The sequence below is a fragment of the Peromyscus maniculatus genome, chromosome 8 (assembly GCF_049852395.1).
Source record: "Peromyscus maniculatus bairdii isolate BWxNUB_F1_BW_parent chromosome 8, HU_Pman_BW_mat_3.1, whole genome shotgun sequence".
In the NCBI taxonomy this organism is placed as follows: Eukaryota; Metazoa; Chordata; class Mammalia; order Rodentia; family Cricetidae; genus Peromyscus; species Peromyscus maniculatus.
The window spans coordinates 71690101-71715657 of NC_134859.1; the positions used below are offsets into that span (position 1 = coordinate 71690101).

Consider the following 25557-nt stretch of genomic DNA (forward strand, 5'->3'; position numbering starts at 1 on the left):
CCTGGTAGGTTCAAACACAGGGCCTTCTAGCATGCAGCATCCTTCCTGGGAGAGCAGTTTCCCCACACCCCACTCTTTCCCATCAACAGGCTGTTCGACTGGCTGGTATCAGTGATCAACAGCAGCATCTGTGCAGACTCCAGCTCATGGACTGCCTTCATAGGTAGCAAGGCTCACCCTGCCAGGAGCCTCCTGGGTGGAGGGAGGATCCCTGGGTCACCTGTGTGCCTCTGAGCAGCTCCTTTCTCTTCTCGGCTGGTGTCCTCATCCATCCATCCAGGAGCTTGGTGATTTGATTGCCCACATATCACATGTCCATGGCTCTCCAGACAGACCACTTTATGCCATGTCCCTGATGGTCCTTTTTCTCCCAGAGACTTAGCTCCAACCTCAGAAGGGCAGTCAGAGCTGGATGGGGAGACACAGTTGAGATCAGCGTTGTTGTGATCTTGGGGGGGAGGGGAGTAAAGCCTAGGGGTGCCAACACAGTTTGCTTAAAGAGGGGCATCAGCTAGGCTGGTGAGATCAAGGTCCTCTGAACTTGGTTGTTTCAGAGAACATTTCCAGGTATCACACAAAAAATGGGACCTGATATCCTTAAGGAGGAGCCTATTGGGGCCAAGGTTTCAGACTCAAGAGTGTACTGATGCCTGGGCTGCCCTTCGTTCAGATTTTTGGCTTTCTGCCTGCTCTGACGTGGTATGGGGTGGGGGAAGAGGTCCTGGGTTCTACCCTGGGTGGGTGATGGGAGCAGGCGATCACTCCACCTCATCCCAAGGCCGTAGCAAGTGAGGCCTCAGCAAGGGTCCAGCCACTGGGGCCCCTGGAGTTGTCGTCTCTACCGTAGCCTGTGGTAGCCCCATGGTCTCTCTGTCTTCCAAGGTCTGCTAGACGTGTATGGGTTTGAGTCATTCCCTGACAACAGTCTGGAGCAGCTGTGCATCAACTATGCCAATGAGAAGCTGCAGCAGCACTTCGTGGCTCACTACCTGAGGGCGCAGCAGGTGAGGCGCGGGCCAGACAGGTCCTCCCTCCTTCCGGGTCCTCCGCCTCTTCCTAACCCCGCCCGGTCGTGACAGGCACCTTTGTTCCTTGTCTTACGAACTGATAAGTAATAACTGTGTAAGAAAGTGTTTTCTTCCTTCCTTAATGCTCTTCTGGAACTTGCTTTCTCCCACTGCGCCCCACCCCGCTCCTAGGAGGAATACGCAGTTGAGGGCCTGGAGTGGTCATTTGTCAACTACCAGGACAACCAGACCTGTTTAGATCTCCTCGAGGGGAGCCCCATCAGCATCTGCTCCCTCATAAATGAGGTAGGGGAGGTTCAGCCAGCAGGCCAAGCAGCAGAGTTGGTCCCCGGGCTTTTCTGGTGCTTTGGTGACTGTTTCGTGTGCCCTTTAGTCCGTCGCCCTCCCACATGTGCAAATCAGCGTGCTAATCCCTGTGCCCTCTCCCCGGAGTGGCTGCTGTTGTGCCTGTGTTACAGCTCCGCTGCCCCGGGGGGGCCCGACAGCGAGGACGGTGACGATGTGGTAAGACCTCGTCACTGCGATGACCGCCCGCTCCCACCCCACAGGAATGCCGCCTTAACCGGCCGAGCAGTGCCGCGCAGCTGCAGACGCGCATCGAGAGTGCGCTGGCAGGCCAGCCCCGCCTGGGCCATAGTAAGCTCAGCCGGGAGCCCAGCTTCGTGGTCCTGCACTTCGCAGGACCCGTGCGCTACCACACGGAAGGCCTGGTGGAAAAGAACAAGGTGCGCCTGGGCCGTAGCATGTGGGCCCTGGGTAAGAAAGCGGAAAGAGTCACTGCGGCACGCACAAAGCAGTTCCTAACTGGCATCCTCTCTCCTACGTCTCCTCAAAATCCGGGCTCACCCTCTTGAGCCCTGCCTGAGACCTTTGCTAATCCATCCTGACTTGCTGGAAGTGGCCTGTGTCTCTGCTTGGGACTCCAGCCCTGGCCTTCCAAGAAGCCCCGTGCTTGGGTAGGGGTGCCAGAGCAGTGGCCAGCACTGGGAAGCAGCTCACCTGCCTGCCACCCTTGCCCTTTCCCGACAGGACCCTGTTCCCCCTGAGCTGACTGGGCTCCTGCAGCAGTCCCAAGACCCTCTGCTCATGATGCTATTCCCCGCTAACCCTGAAGAGAAGACCCAGGAGGAGCCGTCTGGCCAGAGCAGGGCTCCTGCGTTGACTGTGGTGTCCAAGTTCAAGGTGGGTCTGGTGTTGCTGATATCAAGTGCTCAGTTCACTCCAATTGTCTGTTGAGCACCCCTCAGGATTGGGGCTGTTCACTAGGGTCAGCAGTGTGCCATGCAGGAATGGCCCTGGTCTCTTCAAGTTTATGCTTGAAGACTGTAGGAAACAGACGACACACGGGATATGACAGGGTGGGGGCTCTCACCCTGGCCAGTGGAGCAGTCACAGAAGAGTAGCACTTTCTATGGAGCTCTGCCTGCCCTGTTCAAACCGTGTGTTGGCTGGCCCAGACTACCACTTCCCTGGGCACTACCTGCTTCCTTTCTGCTCACCTTCCTGGGATCTCTTGACCACTGCCCTTCAACAACTTGGTCACCCACCCTGCCGCTTTTTTATTTGTCCCTCTTCATATGTTAACCCCCACTTTACCATGACTTGAGGGGGCCCCCTGGGAAACCCAGGTTTATTGTCTGAGGAGCGTGCTGCAGCCACAGCATCGGACACTGCTGACTACCTGCACAGCGTGTGTGTCATCAGGCTGAGTCACATCTCTGGCACATCGGAGAACAGCAGGAGTGCTGTGCAGCTGTTCTGTAGGAAAGAAGTGGGCAGAGAGGACAGGGACAAGCCCCAGACCAGAGGGTCAGCCAGTGAGAGCCACTGGTCCCGAGGCATCCCTGGAGGAAGGGTGAGAAGTAATGGGTGGTTAAACTCTGCTTTGCACATGTTCTTTAAAAACCTCCAAGCCACCCGGTGGCGGCGGCGGCACACACCTCTAGTCCCAGCACTCGGGAGGCAGAGGCAGGCAGATCTCTGTGAGTTTGAGGCCAGCCTGATCTACAATGCAAGTTCTAGGACAGCCAGGGCTGTTACACAGAGTCCCGGGATGGGGGAGGGGAATTTCCAGTAGTGCCCAGGGCATATGTGGGTCCTGTTCTCAAGGCTGGGAGGGCCACCAAGGACATAATCTACTCACTAACCAGAATTCAGCCTATGACCCGGAGCTGCCCCAATCCTGCCTTACCCCAGATTTCTCCGTCTGCAGGCCTCACTGGAACAGCTCCTTCAGGTCCTACATAGCACAACACCCCACTACATTCGCTGTATCAAGCCCAACAGCCAGAATCAGCCACAGACCTTCCTCCAGGAAGAGGTAACTAACCCTGAGTTACAGCTGCCTGGCATCAAACCCCATCTGGCAAGGCCTAAGGGGAGAGCATCTCCAGATGGAGTGATCACAGGCAGGTGTGAGGCTGGGCCTGACATTAAGGAGGGCTTGTTTCCCTGCTCTGGCTGGGCGAGCATGTGTCGTTGTGTGCCTCGCCAAGGTGGCACGTGGGGACTCTAGAACATCTTGCTCCCTGCTCACCTATCCTATCTCTGACAAGAGACTGAACCTGCTCGGGACAATGGGTGTTTTGTGATTTAACATCTCTACAGTCTATGCGGTACGGCTGTCTCTGGATTGTTAATCTCATTTTCTAGTTTACACAAAATCATTCCTCAAGGTTTCAGGTTCTGAGGGGGTATAGATGATGTGTGAGTGCTGGACCGCACTGAAGAATGTCCAACAGTCACCTGGTAAATGTGGCTGTGTAGCCAGGATAACTTGGCTGTGTGGTAAAGTTCTGGGTTCAAATCAAGTAAGAATCTTTGCAGTGTAACCTTCCTTGCTTGAGCGGCTCTGAAGCCAGAAGAGAATAAATAGTTCTGCATTGTGAAGTGGTATCAGCCCTGGACAGGACAGAGACAGCCAGGACCGTTGCAGACCTTAGCTGTAGCAGGAGCCAGGTACTATACAGGGCCTTTGCGGCTCCCCCAGGACCTCTCCTAGCAGGGAAATCTTCAGCCCCCTTGGTTTCTCATGGTCCCATGGAGACAGACATCTCTGTCAGCCAACCCTGCCTGTCACTGAAGGTCAGGACCAGAGATGTGCAAAGGAAATAGCTTTTCTAGCTTCTAGATGTACAAAAGAAATAGCTTTTCTAGCTTGCTCTGTCTCCCCACCCTTGCAGGTCCTGAGTCAGTTGGAGGCCTGTGGCCTTGTAGAGACCATCCACATCAGTGCTGCTGGCTTTCCCATCCGGTAAGTAAGCCACACTGCAGTAGGGCCAGAGCTGGGTGGCACTCAGAACTTGGGCCAGACAGAGGGAGGTAGGGCTGAGGAGAACTGTCTGTGGCAGTCCAGCTGTGCAAGCACACACTTCCACAGATAACACACACACACAAGTGCTAGGAAAGAAACAGAATTTGTTGTAATGTGTGATCTGGTTATCAGCGCAGGCCCAGAGAAAAGGGAAGGGCCAGCCTGGGAGGACTTAGAACAGAGAGCAACCATAATGCTGTCAGGAAGTGAGACACCAAGGGACTGGGCCACAGACAGGGAATGTAAGGAGCCGGACACAGCTGGCCGTGTAAAGCCTGGACTGTTTGCCCTGGCGTGAGGAGGAAGCGGAGTTCTTGCACTGTTTACTGGAGGTTGGATACAGGATACAGGCTCAGGACAGAAGGGAGATGGGTGGTGTTGCGGGTGTCTAGGAGGCAGGATTAGCTGAGGAAACTGGGGAGCAATGTGGCAGACTGAGATCTATAGCTCACGGTAAAAAGAGAACTGGATGGTTTGCAGGGTCAGGTGAGGGCTCTGGGAGGAGTCACCTCCAGGCTGTAGACGACGTCACTGCTGTCTTCTGGGGCAGATGGTTGAATCAGGACAGTGTTCCTAAAGGACTAGTCTGGGGGAGGCCGCACTTGGAGTGTGAGGGAAAAGGAAGGTGAGAGTCAGGAATTCTCCTGTGGCTTTGTCAGACTTGAGGAGTTTTAGAGACAAGCCTCAGAGTTTTAAGAGCTGCACAGGTACATGGTGTCCTTCCTCGGTGGCTTTGAGCACCCGACAGCCAGCAAGATGTGCCACACCACATGAAGTCAGTTCTCCCCTCCCACCACATGGGTCTTGAGGATGAAACTCGGGCTGTCAGGCTTGGCGACAGGCACTGTGTCTGCTGAGCCATTGCCGGCCCCGGGCTCGATTTAAATGGTATCTGCAGCCCCCCCTGAGTGGCCCTTGGCCTCTCTAGAACACACCCTCCTCCATTCAGTGGGGATGGTAGGGAGCACTGGCCTTGAGTCCCAGCTAGACACCTGGCTCACGGTCATTCTCTTTTGCCTGCTTTGGTTTCCAGGGTCTCTCACCAGAACTTTGTGGAACGATATAAATTGCTGAGAAGGCTCCGACCTCACACGTCCTCTGGCCTGTGTTCTGCCAAAGGGCCCACCGGTGAGTGGGGCCCATTTTCTGTCATTTGTTCAGCCATCGGTTACTGAGGACTTAGGTGAACCTCCTCAGCGGTGAGGGTCCAGTGTGGGGACAAACCCCAGCTGACGATGGTGGAGAAAGACAGAGAGCTCAGTCTGACTCCAGGGGCGATGTGGACATGGGGAAACCTTTTAGAGGAGGTAGTGTGTGGGTATAAACTGGGTTAGCCAGTTGACAACCGCTGCACGTGACAGGTAATGAGACAAAAGCTTCCGGGCACAAGACAGAACGTAGATGTGACAGGTAAAGCTAGGGTGCCAGGTGGGCACTAATCAAGAAACATGGACTTCATTCCCTGGGTAGATGAAAGGGCCCCTTCAGGGGAGAGAACCAGTGTTCCATCTACCTCATGCTCTCCTCCACTCTATGGAGTTTGTGGAAGGTTTTGGGGGTGAGGCTGTAGAGCCACCCAAGGAGAAGCCAGAGCTGTGGGCAGCTGAGTAACAAGTGGGCAAAACCGGTCAGTAGGCATGGCTCCATACAGATACAGAGGGAGACAAAAACATGGGACAAGCGGGCAGAAGGGAAAGCTGGGGAATCTGGACCAGCCCTGCATGGCCAGCTTGAGCTCCAGGAGGAGGAGGCATCAAAGGGGAGACATTTACAGAGCACTTGGGCAAAAGTCTAGCCTTGTGGGCACAGTGTAGCTGTCCATACTAAGGATGTGTTGGGGCTGGAGAGATGGCTCAGTGGTTAAGAACACTGGCTGCTCTACCAGAGGACCTGAGTTCAGTTCCCAGCACCCACATGGTGACTCACAACCACCTATAATGAGATCTGGTGCCCTCTTCTGGCCTGCAGGGACACAGGCAGGCAGAACATTGTACATAATTGAAAAAAAAAATGGGGGGGATGCAGAGGCTCAGGGGCAGGTGGAGGGACAGACACAGGGACTAGGGCAGACGGCAGCCCCAGCACAGCTGCGCCCGCCCCCCTCTGGCCCCCCAGCCAGCTCTTTCTGCTGGAGTTGTGCCGCTCTCCTCCTCCTCCTCCTCCTCCTCCTCCTCCTCCCCCCCCCCCCCTCCTCCTCCTCCTCCTCCTCCTCTTTCTCCTCTCCATGGTTTGCTCTCCTGTCTCTCTCACCAACAAGCACTCTGGGCCCTGGTCCGTTCTGTGGATGTCTCTCTTCTCTCGTCTCCTGCATCTGCTTTGGTGGCTTCTGGCTCCAGAGAGGCGCTGGGCCGCTAACTGCAGTCAGAGCCCTCAGGTAACCCTCCCACACAGGGGCAGCCCGGCAAGCTTGGGAGGGCTTTCCCGCAGCTGGGTAGAGCTTCCTTTTCTCCACGTGGCTGACTGTAAGGGGTAAGGGCTGGGGCTGAGGGAGTGGCCAAGGAGACGTGGTGCAGTGGGGCCTTCAGAACACCCCCAAACAGCCAGGACTGCGAGGGACATCAGGACCACCTCTGCAAACAACTAGATCCGGAACAGGAGAAAGAGGCTTAGAGAGCTGTAGGGAGATCAGTCTCTTCAGGCTCCAGAAGCGTGTGGGAACAAGCAGGCACTGAAGAAGCCTTTCTCCCACCCCAGAGCAGCCTCTGTGTGCCAAGGAGGCCACACTGCAGCCTCTACTACAGGACATTCTCCATGCTCTGCCAGCTGTAATTGAGACAGCGCGCACTCCGGGTGACCCAGCCGAGACCACACAAGTCCCACTGTACTGTGGCCGGACAAAGATCTTCATGACTGACTCCATGGTAAAGTGGCTGGGGGACGAGCCTACAGGTGCCCGCGGCACGTGAGACCATCCTCGGGGTAGGGGGGAGAGGGGCCAGGGACCTCAGTGGGTTCCTCTTCTCTCAGCTAGAGCTTCTGGAATGTGGGCGTGCCCAGATGCTGGAGCAGTGTGCCCGCTGCATCCAGTGTGGCTGGAGGCGACACCGGCTCCAAAAGCAGGAGAAACAGAGGCGGGCCGCGGTGCTCATTCAGGCAGGTAGGTGGGACCCAGCCACCTACTGGTGAGGCCGATAACATATGACAGGCGTGACTAACACAGTCCTGACAAGCTGATTTTGAAAATGAAAATAATTTGTCGTTTTTCAGTGCCATGAATTAAACCCAGGGCTTTACTCATGCTAGGCAAGTGCTATACCATGGAGTTACATGCCCACACAAGCCAAAATACATTTATAAGGCACAGATAGGGGTTGGGGATTTAGCTCAGTGGTAGAGCTGGGTTTGGTCCTCAGCTCTTGGGGGGGGGGGGGTTGTGAATCACCATGTGGGTGCCGGTAACCAAATCTGGGTGCCCTGCAAGAGCAGTTTAACCACTGAGCCATCTTTCTAGGAGTGACTTTTTTTTTTTGAGACAGGGTTTCTCTGTGTACTTTTGGTGCCTGTCCTGGAACTTGCTCTGTAGCCCAGGCTGGCCTGGAACTCACAGAAATCCACCTGCCTTTGCCTCCTGAGTGCTGGAATTAAAGGTGTGTGCCACCAAGGCCCAGCTCAGGAGTGACTCTTAAGCCCCATTTTGCCTTATGTATTGACATAGTGCATCACTGGAAAAACAGGTCTCACATTTCCACATTAACCCCGGTATTGGCCACATGACTAACAGCTCTAATATTGGTCTTGCTGTCTCTGCTGTTTCCTTAGCTGTTCGGTCCTGGCTAACCCGGAAGCACATCAGAAGGCTACACGCGGCCGCCACGGTCATCAAGCGTGCGTGGCATAGGTGGAGAGTGAGTATGACCGGAGGCCAGGGTGGGCAGTACTGGAGATTGGGCTCCAGACAGGCCTGAGGGACTGTCTCTGGCACTGCGGCACGGCGTGCTGGCAGGCAGGCCATGCAGCCTCTAAGCCGTGTGTCCCCCTGGATGGTGAGATGGACAGAGCTGGCAGCTCCAGTCCAGGGCAGCTGTGGAAGTAGTGTGGAATGAGCGACTCTAGGGACAAACTGCCAACAGAATTGCACTTTCTTCACGCTCTGCCACGTGGAGCCATTTAGTCGGCACCGCAGCCAAGGCTTCAGTTTACCTGTCAAGCTGATGTTTCCAGCGGGAGTGTTGCCAAGAGCCAGGAAGATGGCTCAGCAGGTAGAGGGGTTTGCTGCCGAGCCTCACCAACTGAGTTTGAGCCCAAGGACCCTTGTGGTAGAAACAAACTCTCAAAATCGTCTTCTGACCTCCACAAGCATACCCTGGCATGCTCTTGCCCACACACATGCATAAAACATGCATGCGCACAAAAGTAAATGACTTGTTTGGTTTTTCGGGGCATGGTTTCTCTGTGTAGCCCTGGCTATCCTGGAACTTGATTGACAGACCAGGCTGGCCTCGAACTCAGAGATCTGCCTGCCTCTGCCTCCCTATTGCTGGGATCAAAAGTGTGCACCACCACTGCCTAGCTATTTTATTTTTTTAAAGAGGGCTAAATCTTGACCACTCAAGATCAATCCTCAGAATGTATAAGTTGTCCTGACTTCAGCATCTCCACAGATAGCATACCTCCATGTAGAATAAATGAATGCCAAAGTAAATTCTTTTAGAAAGAAGGCTGGACAAACCTAAAGCTATAACAGACTGTTTTCTCTTTAAGATCAGAATGGCCTGTCTTGCCTCTAAAGAACTGGATGGTATGGAGGAGAAACCCATGCCTCGAGCTCCCAGCTCCCTGAGCTCCTCGCTGCCTGCAGCACATACTAAACTACTGGGGGCAATAATCCACCTCTGGCCCCTGGGACTGGTGCTCGCCAACTCAGCTGTGGGTGTGCGAGGCTTTCAGAGGAAACTGGTGGCCCACGCCTGCCTCCGGCTTCCCACGGGCAGCCCCAGCAACAAGTTCCAGACCCCACAACAAGATGAGGCTGGTATTACGTCCATCAGAGCACTGCCTCGGGTATGTCCTCGTTCTGTGACACCGTGGTCGTCCTCCCACAGCTCCAGATGTTCACTGAGAACGGCAGTGAACAGAGCTTGCCCGTCTCTGGGGGTGGGGAGGTAGCAGGAAGCCCTAACCTGCTGAGTAAGCCAAAATCTACAGGTGTGGATTTCTGCCATTGTTTCAACTAAAAAACAGGATCTTGAGCCCTTCATAACTGCTTCTAAGCATTTTGCTTGAGTGTTTGGCTCTTCCTCAGTTAGGCATGCACCTCAGCCCTGTCTCCTCTACCAGATGGTGGCTGTAAGGAATTCAAGAGTGGCATAGTTAACTGTTGGACATTGGTCCCACTTGTAAGCAATGAGTGTGGCCATAACTTGTCACCTGAAATGACGCTGCATTCGGCAGTTTCCTCAAATTCTATCACTTGGCTAATGTATGGCAGGTCCTGTGTGTTCTTTATGCCACCTGTCTCACTGGGAAGCAGACCCCACAGCCTGGTCTCAGCTCAGCCCCTGCCCTGGATAACCTTGGTGATGGTACATGATCTCAGAACCTCCACTGTTCTCCTCTGTAAGTCTGGGTTAATACCCAGCCTGGTACAAGGGACCAGAGGACAGAAATGGAGTCAACAAGATGCTACATAATCTGTACAAAATCAACCTGAAATTGACAAGGGGTAAAGAGAGCTGTTCTGATCTTCCTTCCTACGATTTCCTGGATGTGACATTGTATTCCTGATTTCTCTTTGGGGTGTCTTTGGGCCCTGCCACTCATAGTGCACCTCTTTCTCCCTAGGGCTCGATAAAGTTTCACTGCAGGAAGTCTCCACTTCAGTACGCTGACATCTGCCCTGAACCTTCAGACTCTAGTGTTACTGGTTTTAATCAGATTCTGCTAGAAAGACACAGGCCCGTCCAAGTGTGACTCTTCTGCCCCCACCTGCCTACGTGATCTTTAGTGCCTTTGTTCCACGAGGCCTTTTCCTGCCAGCTGCCTTGCCAAAGACATCTGATCAATTGCCAAGCTATTCCCACAGGACTCCACTGCACGTGCAAGCAGCAGCAGTTCCCGCCTGTGAGCCAGGGCTTCTGGTCAGAACCAGCCAGCCAGGACCGTGGCCTCAGCACTGGCAGGAACTGGGGGTGCTAGTTACCAAGCCAGGATTAGGGCCACTACGTCCCAGCTTACTGTCTTCAGGTTCAGCAGATGTGACTGTCAGTCCAGAATGTTGTCCCTGCAGCAGGATACATACTGGGTCATCCACAAGCACTTTAAAAGGGCCAAATCACCATGAAATTGGCTCTAGAATTTCGGCTCGGGAAAAACTTACATATATAGTTCATTAAGGAACAATACTATTTAATAAATTGATTTATTTAATGTTACCAAGAACAATGAACAATGCAGTGTACAACAGAATCACATCTTAAATTTATTCAGTAACACTATCAATTTTTAATTCAAATGGATAAACTTGGTATTTAAGATTTACATCTGAACTGTACCAGAAATAAATATAAAACTACCACGTAAATGTAAATAGCCTTTTCCCTTTATTTTTAATGTATGTGTGAGTTTTGCCTGCCTGTATGGCTGTGTACCACATGCTTACAGTACCTTCAGAGGCCAGAAGAAGGGGGTCAGATCCTCTGGAACTGTAACTACAACTGTTCGCAGTCATGTGGGTGCTGGAGATTGGTCCTCTGGAACTGTAACTACAACTGTTCGCAGTCATGTGGGCGCTGGAGATTGGTCCTCTGGAACTGTAACTACAACTGTTCGCAGTCATGTGGGTGCTGGAGATTGGTCCTCTGGAACTGTAACTACAACTGTTCGCAGTCATTGGGTGCTGGAGATTGGTCCTCTGGAAGAGCTGAGCCATCACTCCAGGGCTACAAGTTTCCTCTTCCTAAAGGCTCTGCACCTTGAGTCTCCCCAACTTGTCTGAAGCAAGCCGTGTGATGAAGACCTACATGTCCTACAGCAGCCTTGGAGACAAGCTCCTCCTGGGAGGAGCAGTGGGCAGCCTGAGCATAGAGCACGTTCAGTTTTAAGAACCCCTGTTGTGGGAAGGCTCCACGATTCCTAAACAGCAGTCGGCAAACTCCACAAACAAGGGCTCCTGCATGCAGGCTTTCATGAGCTGTGCCTTGTCGTCGCCCTGGTCCAGGTTAACCATCAGCTGTCTCAGGTGTGGGTTGAGCAGTAAGCTTCTTAAAGTTGCAGATTCACCTTAAAAATCAAATCAATGCCAGCTTTTAAGTTCAAGGGGAACCCAGGGCAGAGGCTAAACGCTAAGTGTTTCCGGTGTGATCAACTATGAAGGGCTTGTGTCTCCTCAACCGCTGTGCTGTGCCCCCACGTCCTCAGGCTGTACACCAACCACACATCTAACCACTCAACAAACGCCTTTAATCCCAGCACTTAAGAGACAGAGGCAGACAGACGTCTTTGAGTTCAAGACCAGCCTGGTCTACAGGGCAAGTTCTAGGACAACCAGGGCCGCACAGAAACCTTGTCTCAAAAAACAAAAACAAACCAACTTTTAACATCTGTACCAAATGTGAACTTTTTTCCTCATCATAACTACACATTGTTTGCATCCAATTAGGTTAGATGATTTAAAGTGCATCAGTTATATGTATTCCACCATTTTATAAAAGGGACTTGACCGTCGTTGAGAAACATCCTAGAACCAAGCTGCCTTGAACATCAGATGACTACTCACAAATGAACTTTCAGAATACATGTGAACAAAGACCTGAGCTGGAAAGATGTCTCAGCAGTCATGAGGCCCAGTGTTCCTGTCTCAGCACCCACTTAAAGGCCAAGCATGGTCCTAGGCACGCTTGTGACCCAACACTGAGCAAGACAGGCAGGCTCACAGATTTGTGAGCTGCCAGCCTAGCCAAGGTGTGCGCTCCTGGTTCAATGAGGACTCCACCTCAAAGGAATAGGGTCGAGAATGATGGGGACTCAATGCCTCCTCTAGCCTGTGCGCGCGCGCGCGCGCGCGCGCGCGCACACACACACACACACACACACACACACACACACACACGTGAGATTAGCACCAATAACAGAAGTCTTACTACAAGCACCAAAGGAGCGGTGCTGCAAAAATGTGCATGACTAAGCTAGAGAGAGACGGCTCAGTGGTTAAGAACACTTACTGCTCTTTAAGAGGACCCAAGTTCACAGGGTGGTAGTGGCGCACACGCCTTTATAAATCCCAGCACTTGGGAGGCAGAGGCAGGCGGATCTCTATGAGTTCGAGGCCAGCCTGGTCTACAGAGTGAATTCCAGGACAGCTAGTGCTACACAGAGAAAGCCTGTCTTGAAAAACCAGGAGGGGGGGCCGTGGGGAAGGACCCAACTTCATTCCCAGCACCCAATCAGGCAGCCTACAACCACCTGTACTCCAGCTCCAGGAGGATGTGGCAAAGACTCTGCTGTGTGAGTGTGAGTGGCACCCACACTAGTGCACACACCCGCAGACACATGCACACAATTAAAATGTAGTGAGCACCAGCCTCTCCCTGGTGATTACCCAGTCTATGACTAGACTGGGAAAGTGAGCATGGAAGACAGGTGACAGTGTCTGCCCCACAGGCTGCTGTAAGAGGCACAAATCACTACCATCAAATGTGACTAGGTAGTAAAATTACTAGTCAGACCAAGGCACTGCGGGAAGCCAGGAAAGTGCCTAATCTGGGCCTGAAGGTGGAGAAAGGCTTAGGTAAGCAGAGAAAATGAACTACATTTTTAAAGCAAAATTATGCCGACCTGCAAAATCTGTAGGATTCCAACAGAGCACCTGGCATGTGCAAGATGAGAGATTTGCTGACAGAATCCTATGGCTGGGCAGGAAAGACCCTGCACACCACATTACAGAGTAATCTTACAAACAAGTAGGGGAAGGAGCAATGGCTCAGCGGTTAAGAGCACTGGCTGCTCTTCTGGAGGTCCTGAGTTCAACTCCCAACAGCCACATGGAGGCTCACAACTGTCTGTAATGAGATCTAATGCCCACTTCTGGCCTGCAGGCACACGAGCAGAATAGAACACTCATACACATACATACACAAAACAACAAAAACAAAAACAAAACCCTGCGATTATGCCAGACCCACCCAGGAGAAAAAACAAACAAGCAAGCAACCTTAGAAACAAGAGATAGAGGCAGGCAGAACTGAGTTTGAGGCCAGCTCGGTCACCATTCAAATTCCAAGCCAGCCAGAAACATGATACGATGTCCTAAACCCCATTTATGTACACATGAAGGTCCACCCCGGGGTCTTCCTCCACTGCAGTTGTTCCCCCCCCCCTCCACCCCCGGACAGGCTCTCTCTATGTAGCCGTGGCTGGGAGTGCTGGGATTCAAGTTCACCCCACCACACTCGGCTTCCTCCTCATTTTCTTCATGCAGGGTCCTTTACCAATTCCCACAGATCGGCTGGGCTGGCCAACAAGACACTGGAATCCTCCTGCCTCTACCGCCCTAGTGCCAGGGTTACAGCACTCAGAGTGTTGTCTTGTTAAATAAGCAGAGATGCTGGAGATGAAAGTCGGGTCATAAATCCTACACAGTAAGTACTCAAGTAAGCCATCTCTCCAGCCCTAAAAAAAAATAATTTAAAAAAATCCCATCTTAAAAACAGAGCTGGCAGAATGGTTCAGCAGGTAAAGATGCTTACCCACCAGGCCTGACGACCTGAGTTCCATACTAGTGACGAGAGCTGTCCTCTGACCTCTATGTGTGCCTGAGACGGCTCAGGGGTGACTTGCACTCACTACTCTTGTGCAGGACCTGCTCAGTTCCCACACCGTGGTAAGTGGCTCACAACCACGCACAACTACAACTTCCGGGATCCAGCGCCCTCTCCTGGCCTCCACCAGCCCCTGCACTAAGGTGCACAGAGATGTACACAATTTACAAGCAAATCTTTCAAGATAAAGAGGGGCAAGGGAGGTGGCTCTGCAGACTAGAAGACCTGCTATGCAGGCCTGGTGGCCTCCGCGTGATCCCCAGGACCCACAGTCAAAGGAGAGAAAGACCCCTGCAAAGCTGTCCTTGGAACCCCACTCAAGCCCACACTCCCACACATCATACACAACAGGACATCAAGATACTGCATCAGGAGGCAGAGACAGGAGGGTGGCATCAAGTCCGAGGCCAGTGTGGTTTACAGTGAGTGCTGGGCCAGCCAGGACTATACAGTAAGATTCTGTCCAAAAAAGAAAGAAAGAAAGAAGAAAACGGAGTGCTGAATGTATCACCCAGAAGCAGAGCACCTGCCTCAGGATTCCTGAGGTATCTCAGCTCCCTGCCAATACAGCTCAGAGACCCACCCACACCCTATACATAGGAAATGGTATTGGAACACTCCAAGAATGAATCGTGCGGAGGGAATTCTGAGTGCTTGTGAGAAAATGCCCAAACACATGAGTTTTGTGACCTTCTTCAGAAACGCGAAATTGTTCTTGGAATGTGCTTTCATGCCCCTCCCAGGTGTAACTTCGGATAACTCATTACAACTGACTAGGGCCTTATTTCTTATCTGCCTCTATGGAAAAATGCGCTTCTGCCTCATGCAGCTTGTCTTTGCTTTGTACACTCCATGCAGGTGATTTTTTTTTTTTTTTTTTGGTTTTTCGAGACAGGGTTTCTCTGTGTAGTTTTGGTGCCTGTCCTGGATCTCGCTCTGTAGACCAGGCTGGCCTCGAGCTCACAGAGATCCTCCTGCCTCTGCCTCCGAGTGCTGGGATTAAAGGCGTGCACCACCACCCCGGCCAGGTGATTATTCTTAACACTCAGGGTATAAACTGTCTAATGTTATAAATGAAGTTGGCTATTGCATGAGACTTTGGTCCACCTCATTTTTAGGCTCCATTCTCCCAGGTTCCACTGCCGTTACAGCAGTAAACAAAACAGTTAACAAAAAACAAGCCCAGCCAAGACTTACCTAAGTTCTTTAAACTCTGCAGAGACACTCTGTCTTCTTCCTCATCACTGTTGAGGAAATCAGCTACAGACTCATCATCATCTGAGGAGAGCAGAGCATAACCAACTGGTCAGGTCTCAGAAAGCCAGGACAGCCATGTTGACAAGGTGTGTGCATGTGTGTGACAGTGAGGGGCACACCAGCAGTCACAGTCAAATAAAACGAACAGCCTGCTTCTCTGATTTCACAATTCAACACCCCCTCTTGCCAGGCAGTGGTGGCGCACGCCTTTAATCCCAGCACTCAGGAGGCAGAGCCAGGAGGATCTCTGTGAGTTCGAGGCCAGCCTGGTCTACAGAGTGAGATCCGGGACAGGCTCCAAAGCTACACAGAGAAACCTTGTCTCAAAAAAACAAAAAATAAAAATAAATTAAGGGGAAAAAAACAAACGCAAACACCCCGTCTTGCAGGACAGGGAAGGTAGCAGAATGGCAACTGTGCTCCACAAGTGTGTGATGGTTCATGTTTCCTGCGGTCTACAGGCGAGAAGTCTGGTTTTGCACGGTTTTTTAAAATTTGTTTATCATACAATAATAAGTATTATTATTCATATTTTTTATTTATTATGTATATAGTGTTCTGCCTGCATGGATGCCTGCTGGCCAGAAGAGGGCACCAGATCTCATTACAGATGGTTGTGAGCGGTGCACCATGTGGTTGCTGGGAATTGAACTCAGGACCTCTGGTAAGAGCAAACAGTATGTTTAACCTCTGAGTCATCTCTCCAGCCCAGATTTGTGGGTTGTTTTTTTTTTTTCTCTGTGCAATTTTGCTGCCTGTCCTGGATCTCGCTCTGTAAACCAGGCTGGCCTCGAACTCACAGAGATCCTCCTGGCTCTGCCTCCCGAGTGCTGGGATTAAAGGCGTGCACCACCGCCGCCGCCACCGGGCCAGTTTTGTAGTTCTTAACACCCTACCTGCCCTGTCATGACTCCAGGCCTGTGATGGACCAGTGAATTAGACCCCGTACAACCCTGCCAAACACGACCCCCGCACAGAGATGCCCAGGCCCACACTAGAAGTTTCTCAAATGACAGAAGGCCCATCCCCTTTCTGTGACCTCTTTGTGATACAAGAGGAGCGGCTTGCAGAGCCATGACACTCAGGAGGCACTGTGGATAGATGACTACATGGACCAGGAGTGGAAGGACAGCCCATTACTGCTCTAAACTCTAAGACTCCAGCAGTTCAAAGGAGGCCTCCCACGTGCGCCTACCAGGGCTCAACACAAACCCCAGACCCCTGCCCCTTCCTGGAACCATGCTTCAGGATGCTCTCAGCACCACCGGTGACAACCTGTGACCCACCCTGACGCTAGAGCTGCCGCTCCAAGCCCATCCTTCTGCACCCTGCCCATCCGCCTCTCTCCTCTCCTTTCCACGTACTTTCCTCGTCGCTTGCTGGTTGAAATCGACCGCCTCACCTTTGCTTTCCTCAGGCTCTGTGTTTACAGGAGCCACTGTTCTTCTGTTCTCAACAGGACGGATTTCCGGGTTGCACTGCTCTGAGAGAGACACAAATTTCAGGCACACACAAACACAACCTCTCCGTGCCAGCGCCTTTCCTGGAACTCTCTTTGGAGACCAGGCTGGCCTCGAACTCACAGAGATCTGCCTACCTCTGCCTCCCGAGTGCTGGGATTAAAGGCGTGCGCTACCACCGCCCGGCTGTAGAACTTTTTTTTATTGCAAACAAAATAGACCAAATAAATAAATAAATAAATAAATAAATAAATAAATAAAAGTTCCAGGACAGCCAGGGTTACACAGAGATACCTCTCTTGAAAAACAAAACATTGTTAAATTCTTGTTAGAAATAATTGAGGCCACTGGGGCAGAAAAAGCACACGCATGCTGCCAACGAGACCCAGAGCCTCGTGCATGCTCGGCAAATGCCACTGATGACCAAAAGTTCCCGATGATTTTTTGGGGGGAGGGCTGTGGGTTTTTGTCTTTTGTTTATCTTTTTCAAGACAAGATAATAAGTACTCTGTGTAGTACTGGCTCTCCTGGAACCAGGCTGTCCTCGAACTCAGAGATCCAATTGCCTCTGCTTCCTGAATGCTGATATTAAAAAAACGGAAAAATCTAAACCAGGTGGGATGACACACCTGTAAACCCAGCCCTAGAGGGATCTACAGCAGGAAGACAGAGAATTAAGTAAATCCAGGGTCAGCCTGGAATACGTAAGACCCTATTACCAAAAAAGTGGGGGGGGGGTGGTATTTGTAGATGTATATGCACAAGTAAATACTTTTACTGTACACAAAGTGTGCTCACATTATACACATAACTTACCAGGTGTCGGTCTTTCTCAGTCTCAATATGAAGCCAATCTGGCCTGAAACTTGTAGGGATCCTCCTGCCTCAGCCTCCCCCACGCTGGAGTTACAAGTCTGCACCATCACCTCCAAATGACCCCCACCCACTACCCCCATTTAAAGGTTTTGTTTTTATTTGTGCGTATATGAAGCAGTACGCAGGTACCATTGAGGCCAGACAGGAGCGTCAGGTACCCTGGTAATGGACCTACAGGTTGCCTAAATAGTAGGTGGGTACTAGGAACCAAACTCAGATCTAGAAAAGCAACAAGAGGCTCTTAATGGCAGAGCCATCTCTCCATCTCCAGGTTTTTTCTCAATAGGTCAGTAACTTGTCTTAGCCAGACCTGGTGGCACAGGTCTGTACTCCTATAATCCTAGCATTTGGGGTAGAGAAGGCAAGATCATGGTAAGTTTGAGGGCAGCCTGGACAATATAAAAAAAAGAACCTGTCTCAAAATACCACACACAGAAAAAGGAAACTTCTCTTTGTAAACAATAAACAACCGTTATTTTAAAGACAGAAACGCTGCTGGTTAATCCATCTCGGTCAGGCAGCTTCTGCAATAGCGAAGAGTTACAATAGAATGCTAAGACCGGGGTGGGGGGGGGGAAGAGACGCAGCTAGGACTGACTTTTTTCCAACAAAGCCGTTTACTTGCTTTGGTTTGAGACAGGATCTCAGTCAGTAGCCCAGAATGGCCTTGACCTCATGGGAATCCTCCTGCTTCGGGCTCCTGTGTACTGACTGGGATTACGGGTCATGGGGCCCTGTCGAGTGCAAGGAAGGGCCGAGGGCTGCGACCGCGGTCAAGGGTCTTCCTTACCTTTGTGCTTCTGGAAACAAGTGACCGAGCAGCTGTAACAAGAAAGACAGGCGCCGTCAGCCCTGGCGGGCGCAACACGCCCCTCCTGCCGGCAGCCCCCGGCCGCAGAACCAGCCTCCCGCCCGCCCGCAGCCCCGGCCTCCCTCCTGGCCGGGTGCTCGCGCTCCCCAAGCCCCATGAGCCCCAGCTTACTAGGGCACGCGGCAAACCGGGCAGCGGTATTTCGGCTTCTCCAAACAGATGACGCAGACCACGGTTTTGCAGTTCAGCGACGCCATGGCTCCCCAGGAAACCCCACGCTGCAAGCCCTGCTCTCCCTTTTACCCAAGCAAGGACCAATCACAGCGCTCCGCACTTCTTGGCAGGCAAAAGCAGTGGCTTGATCCTGTTCACTGTTCCAGGCCTCACGAGTAGAGAGTCGATACATTCGATACCCATTTAGGCAAGAGTTTTCTCAAGCCATGGAACTCAGGAACCTTCTGACTCTTCATCCATAGCGTGGCCATCACAACTGTGCCCCGCCACGCCCAGTCAAAGACATTCTTTTTAAGTTATATGTTTACGTGTGCGCCTGTGTCAGCAAGTGCCATTGCCCTGAGAGGCCAGAAAAGGACGTCAGATCCCCTGGAGCTAGAGACAGGCAGTTTTGAACCACCTACCTTCTGTGGGTGTTGGGAACTGAACTCGGATTCTCTGGCACAGCAGCAAGTGCTCCTTCTTCCAGCCCAGAAGTCTTGAGGTTGGGCCGCTGGCAAATGTTTATTGAACTTCGGCTGTGAGTCCTGCAATGTCCAGATACTGGGGGATGGTTAGAAAACGGTCTCTTCCCTAGGAGCATAGGGCTTGAAGTGAAGACAGAAGAGAGAAAGGACAAAGGACGCGAGACTCGTTTTTAGGGTCAAGCCCTGTATTTGCATGACTCTGAGAATGAGTGTTCTTTAACTATCGCCCTATCATCCCCCACCCCAGGTTCATCTCAGTTCACTCCACTACCAGCTGTGGCAGGGTAGACTGACCACAGAGCAGATCAGTGGCCTCTAGGCTAATGAGTCAGGATAGATGGGCTATGATTGGTCTCGAAGGCCACACTAGACTTTAGGTATAAACAGTGTCATGGTTGTTTGTTTTGTTTTTTGAGACAGGGTCCTGGCTGGCCTTGAACTCACAGAGATCTACCAGTCTCTGCCTATCAAGTGCTGAAATTAAAGGTGTGTGTCATCACACTCTGCTCAGAGTCCTATTTTTTTATGAACCTTGCTCCTCCTTGAAGCTCTGAGTTTGGCCAAACCTAACCTCTGCTCCCAGGACCTTAAATCATGCTCCTCCCAAAAGCCTTCTCTTTTATGTTGTCTGTTCAGTCTCTAGGGTCCCTTTTGTTTGTTTGTTTGTTTGTTTTGTTTTTTGAGACAGGGTTTCTCTGTGTAACAGCCCTGACTGTCATGGAACTCACTCTGTAGACCAGACTAGCCTCAAATTCACAGAGATCCACCTGCCTCTGCCTCCCAAATGTTGGGATTAAAGGTGTGCACCACCACTGCCCAGCTTTTAGGGTCCTTTTTAATAATGGTGCCCATGAGTGTCTGAGCTTGCTGAGACGTGTTGTTGTTTGTTTTTTGCTCTTTGCTCTTTGGGGGGGCCCACTACCCAGCTCCCAAATAAATCACACATGGAGGCATATTCTTAATTATTAATGCCCGGCCTTAGCTTGGCTTAGTTTCTAGCCAGCTTTTCTTAACTTTAAATTATCCCCTCTACATTTTGCCTCTGGACTTTTCCCATTCTCTTGCTTCTGTGAATCCTACTCTGACTCCATGGCTTGCTGTGTAACTGGGTAGCTGACCCCTGGAGTCCTCCTCCTTCTCTGGCTCCTTCTTCACTCCTCCACCTCTCTTCTCCCTCCTCCCAGATTTCTCCTTCTATTTACCCTCTTTGCCTGCCAGCCCCGCCTATTTCTCTCTCCTGCCTCGCTATTGGCCACTCAGCTCTTCATTAGCCCATCAGGTGTTTTAGACAGGCAAAGTAACACAGCTTCACAGAGTTAAGCAAATGCAACATAGACAAAAGGAACACACCTTAAAATAATATTCCACAGAGATGATCTGCTACAACATAGGTGATGCCTGGAGGCCTGACTCTTGCTCCCTGCGTGTGTGTCTTAGAGGCTTGGTTACCGCCGCTGAGACCTTTCATCAATTAGAGTGGATGCCCAGGCCTGAGTTCTTCAGCTATTGAGAGTCAAAAGGAAAGGATACATAACAGGATTTGTACTGCGTAGCTGGCAAAGGGGTTGTTTCTATGATATTTGGAAGGACTCTAATCTCCTGGATTTCTGCTACTGACTCCACCAGCACAGGCTGCTAAGTCTTGGGTCCAAAGGTCAAGACAGTCCAGTACAATTCTGTGTCTGCCTCAGGAGGAAGTATGGGAAATGAGCAAGAATCCTTTGGTATCACTTTTTTTTTAATGATTTATTTTATGTGCTTTGATGTCTTGCCTGCATGTACATCTGTGTGAGGGTGTAGAATCCTCCAGAACTGGAGTTATAGACAACTGTGAGCTGCCATGTGGTTGCTGGGAATTGAACCCAGGTCCTCTGGAAGAGCAGCCAGCACTCTTAACCGCTGAGCCATCTCTCCAGCCCCTGGTATCACTTCTTGACCATGGGAATGCTGTCCAGGCCCAGGTGCCAAAGCGGAAGGGCCCTTGGGCCGTCTTTCTTTGCTTCCATCTGCCGCTTGTTGCTTAGGATCCAATACGCACGCGCACTGACCCACTGACATTTCACATTGCTATTCTTCAACAGTTGTGCTTGCTCTGGTTTGAACCTGAATCTTCCCAGAAGGTCTAAATTAATGTGGGACAACCAGAGGAGGCCAGCAACTCATCCATGACCGCATTTGAATCTGTGTCATGTGTGGCGAGGGTAGAAATTTTCACTGGCCACTCCAGATTTTTACTGTGTGTTGTATGTAACGGCTGAGGCTGGGAATCTCTCCTAAGCACACTTCCTGTGGAAGAGATGCTGCTCCCTCTATTCTGGAGCTTCGGGGATCACTGTCAGTCTTTCTTCAATGTCCAGGGCAGAAAAGGAAGTGTGATGGGGACCAGGTTGGGCAATACCGAAAAGACGGAACTGTATGACTCCATCATCTAGTTGTCCACACTTGAGGTCCCAAAGAGAGCACCCTAGCTCTGTACAAACTCCTATCAGACCCATCTCAGATGCCACCTACTCCTCGTCACGAGCCTGAAGCGCAGTGAAAAACCTTGGAAAGAAGCGAGGTAGCAAAGGAGGGTTTTAACCTCTAGCACCTAACGGGCACTGCTCTGGGGGCGGCTCCAAAGACGCTCGTGGTGCTGCGGGCCAGCAACAGGCACCGCCAGGGGGCGCTGCAGGTCGCCTTTGGGACTGGTGTAGCAAGTCCTCTTCGAGCCCAGTTTACACCCCGCTTTATCCAGCAGATTAAACAGGCAGCACAGAAAAATGCTAGACCGGTGAGGCGATGAAAACAGGGTCTCCTGGGGGAGGGGGGAGCAGGACACGCGCCAACCTAGGGCTCCAAATGCTGAAAGCTGTCCAAAGCCAGTTAGTCCCTTTGTCTCTTAGCTACGAACTCATGTACAACTCTAGCATAGTGGCGGTCCATCTGGAAGCTGGCCACCTGTATTAGCCTAATGAAAATTTAGCTGTACTTTGGAGAACATTGAAGTTACCAGCTAGAGTAGTGTTTCTCAACTACTACTGTGGGTCAAGACCCATTTGGGGGAGTCAAAGAACGCTTTCACAGGGGTCGCGTATGACCATCAGAAAACAGATATTTACATTGTGATTCATAACAGTAGCAAAATTGCAGTTACGAAGTAGCAACGAAAATAATTTTATGGTTGGGGGTCACTGCAACATGAAGAACTGTATCAAAGGGTCACAGCATTAGGAAAGTTGAGGACCACTGAACTAGAACATGATCCATTGCTGTGAGCATTTCTTGGTTATCCTGATAGGATCGGCAGATTAATCTGTTCTTGGGGGCTGGGGATATAGTTTCATTCGATAAACATGCAGGAGGTCGTGGGTTCAAGCCTCAGCAATGCACAAATCTAACATGCATGCCTGTAATCCCAGAATTGCAGGTGGAGGCAGGAGGATCAGGAATCCAAGGCTATGTGGTAAGTTTGGGATATATATATATTCTCCTCACATGTACCACATATGCTCTGAGGCCTGAGGTTAATAAAGCTGTCCTTTGCTATATTCTAGCTCCTCTCTGCATTTCTAACATATCCATTCCATCCCAGCACTGAAAACTGGCTACCATCAGTCCTCGGGAGACTATTTCCACATTCTCACCAGTATCCGTTTCCATCCTAGGACATAAGAGAAGGCAGGGCCCACGAAATGGCTCGGCAGGTATTAGGTGCCAAGCCTGAAGACCTGAACTCCGTCTTCAAGATCCCAGCCTGGTAGGAGAGGTCTAATTCTGGCCAGTTATCCTCTGACTGCTCACATGTGCCTCCCTCCCCTCCACACACAACAAGCAAATGGACAAATGTTCTCATGTTAAGATGAAGGAGGATGCCCCCTCAAGGTGAGGGCATTTGTTTGCTTGTTCACTTAAAAAAGGGGGGGGTCTCCTAGAGTCCAAGATGACCTCAAATTGAAAAATCACAGAAAGGGGATGGACCATTATCTTTTGAGAAACTTCTGGAGCTGGTCATGTCTGCCCTTGTGGGGATTCTGTTCAGCAAGGTTTCACAGAACCTAATTCTCTGGCCCATCCACAGGGCTGAAGACTGACGTGTGAATGAGTCAGAGGGAACCTTGTAGACTTTAGGCTCCAATCCCAAGGACAAGTGGAAACTCTTGGTGTTCGAATCTAAACATCAAACAACTGTTACTTCCTTTTCCTTTCCCCGAAAAGTAGTTAACAGAGTCTAGATTCTCCACATCAGCCACTGGGTACATTTCATTTGTGCCAAGTATGACTCTTTTTTTTTTTCCATGCTCAGAACCCAACTCAAGCTGTGTTAGTGCGTGGCTGATAAGTTAAACCCTCAGCCCATGATAGCTAGCAAACATGCTAGGCAGTCAAGCTGTCCTCGGCATCCTGAGCACTCATGCCAGGTTTCCATCTCTCACTTCACGGCCCTCTCCGGTCTTCCTGGAATTTTCTCATTGGGGCAGTTCATTTCTGCCCCTCCTTTAACTCTCAGTAAATGTTTCATGTCTTTGGAAAAATGTTTCCCGTCAGCCAAAAGTAAGCACAAATGTTCTCTATTCCGAATACTTGTTAATCCACACCACTCGGAATCTGACGGTAATTTGTATCTGCCCCTCATCCCCGTCTACCTCGGCCCTGGTATTCATCTCAGCTGAGATCTGTAAGTAGAGATTTTGATATTTTTTTAGGGAAGATGACTTTTTGGGGTTTTGCTTTGTCTTTTGACACAGTCTTGCTATGTGGTCTTGAACTCGTGGTCCTGCTTCTGTCTCCAAGTGCTGAGACTACAGGTCTGCACCACCACATCCAGCTTTGAAATGGATGGTAATTCTGCTTAACTACACAGTCCATTTGATAACAGTGCTATTTGGCACGTACTCGATGGGCTGAGATAGTTTATAAAAATGAACATGATCTCATGAAAAGGAGACAGTGAGCATGACTTCCATGGAAATGAGAGAGTTTATAAAAAAAAGAGCATGGTTTCATGGAAATGAGACAGCTTATAAAAATGAGCATGAGGTCATGGGAACAGAGACAGCTTTCCCCTGGATCCTGGTAGTGATCGCTCATTAACAATGTGGACCTCAAACTGTAAGAAGTACAATGGCTTAAAATGTAGTGAGTGTAGCTAGAGACATGGTCCAGTGGTTAAGAGCGCTTGCAGCTCTTGCAGAAGACCCAGGTTTGGATCCCAGCATCCACACAGCAGCTCACAATCATCTGTAACTCCAGTTCCAAAAGATTCGATGCCCTATTCTGACATCCCTGAACACCAGGCATGTACATGGTGCATTCACATACATGCATGTAATATGCATGCAAGCAAAACATTCATACACATAAAAATTAAATCAATAGGGGCTGGAGAGATGGCTCAGTCGTTAAGAGCACTGACTGCTCTTCCAGAGCACCCACATGGTAGCTCACAACTGTCTGTAACTCTAGTTCCAGGGGACCCGACACCTTCATACAGATATACACGCAGGCAAAACACTAATGCTCATTTTAAAAAGTTTTAAAAATTAAAATAAAAAATTTTAATTAAATAAATAAATCCTTTTTAAGTAAAAATATACAGCGAGGGGTAACCCTACCTCAGAGCACCTCCTACTCTGTCTCAGGGGTTTTCCTCATTTCCCCTTAATATATCTACATTCTTACCATGTGTGGTGGTGCACGCCTTTAATCCCAGCACTCAGGAGGCAGAGGCAGTCAGATCTCTATGAGTTCATGGCCAGCCTGGTCCACAACTGAGTTCCAGGACAGTCAAGGCTATTACACAGAGAAACCCTGTCTCAACCCCACCCCCTAAGAGAGAGAGAGAGAGAGAGAGAGAGAGAGAGAGAGAGAGAGAGAGAGAGAGAGAGAGAGAGATCTACAAGTACTGAGAAGTTTCTGGTTCAAAGCATACCACAAGGTGGCTAGTCTCCAGCTGGCGACAGCAGCAGACCTCGGTCAGGTCCAGCATCCCAGAACTGCTCTGCTCACTGTTTCCTTCTTCCCAGGAGCCCAGCAAGTTCAGGGGAAGGTTTAAGGGAGCCCTTTGCAAGGAAGGTTTGTTTTCAGGTTGCGGCGAACAGGCTGGCACGGGTAGTTTGGGCCTCTCCTCTTATCTGCAAAGAGAGTGTTTCAGACTCAAGTGATAAATTCCTTCTGGACAGAAAGCAAGACTTATCTGCCGCAAATGGTTTTAATGGTTTGTTTTTAGATATAGTTAAGGAAAATGTTTTTAGATATAGTTAAGAAAAACGTCAAGGGTCTGGAGAGGTGGCTCAGTGCTTAAGACCATTTGTTCTTGCAAAGGACCTGGGTTCAATTCCTAGCACCTGCATGGTAGCTCACAACCATCTGTAACT

At 50.7% G+C, this 25557-nt stretch overlaps 2 protein-coding genes across 4 annotated transcripts in view; one reads left to right on the forward strand and one right to left on the reverse strand.

Moving 5' to 3' along the window:
* The window catches only part of Myo19 (myosin XIX), a 32384-nt gene extending 21523 nt beyond the window's left edge, over positions 1-10861 (forward strand). For 2 of the 3 annotated variants that reach the window (XM_006983180.4, XM_076543071.1), the window contains 13 exons: positions 90-163; positions 883-1004; positions 1200-1313; positions 1577-1753; positions 2058-2210; positions 3241-3348; positions 4211-4281; positions 5375-5469; positions 7036-7202; positions 7309-7438; positions 8101-8186; positions 9043-9342; positions 10123-10861. In XM_006983180.4, coding sequence (XP_006983242.1) covers positions 90-163; positions 883-1004; positions 1200-1313; positions 1577-1753; positions 2058-2210; positions 3241-3348; positions 4211-4281; positions 5375-5469; positions 7036-7202; positions 7309-7438; positions 8101-8186; positions 9043-9342; positions 10123-10251 — 1726 coding nt within the window. In that variant the 3' untranslated portion in view covers positions 10252-10861. Of the gene's footprint in view, positions 1-89; positions 164-882; positions 1005-1199; positions 1314-1576; positions 1754-2057; positions 2211-3240; positions 3349-4210; positions 4282-5374; positions 6716-7035; positions 7203-7308; positions 7439-8100; positions 8187-9042; positions 9343-10122 lie in introns of all 3 variants that reach the window. The other variant, XR_013041824.1, reaches the window with a different exon arrangement.
* Znhit3 (zinc finger HIT-type containing 3) lies at positions 10684-18831 on the reverse strand. The gene is made up of 5 exons (XM_006983181.4): positions 18672-18831; positions 18480-18511; positions 16756-16836; positions 15294-15374; positions 10684-11559 (listed from the first exon to the last, which is right to left on the reverse strand). Exons 1-5 carry the CDS (start codon positions 18755-18757, stop codon positions 11378-11380), a joined length of 462 nt encoding a protein of 153 aa, XP_006983243.1. The 5' UTR covers positions 18758-18831; the 3' UTR covers positions 10684-11377.
* Between the last annotated feature and the right edge of the window lie 6726 nt (positions 18832-25557).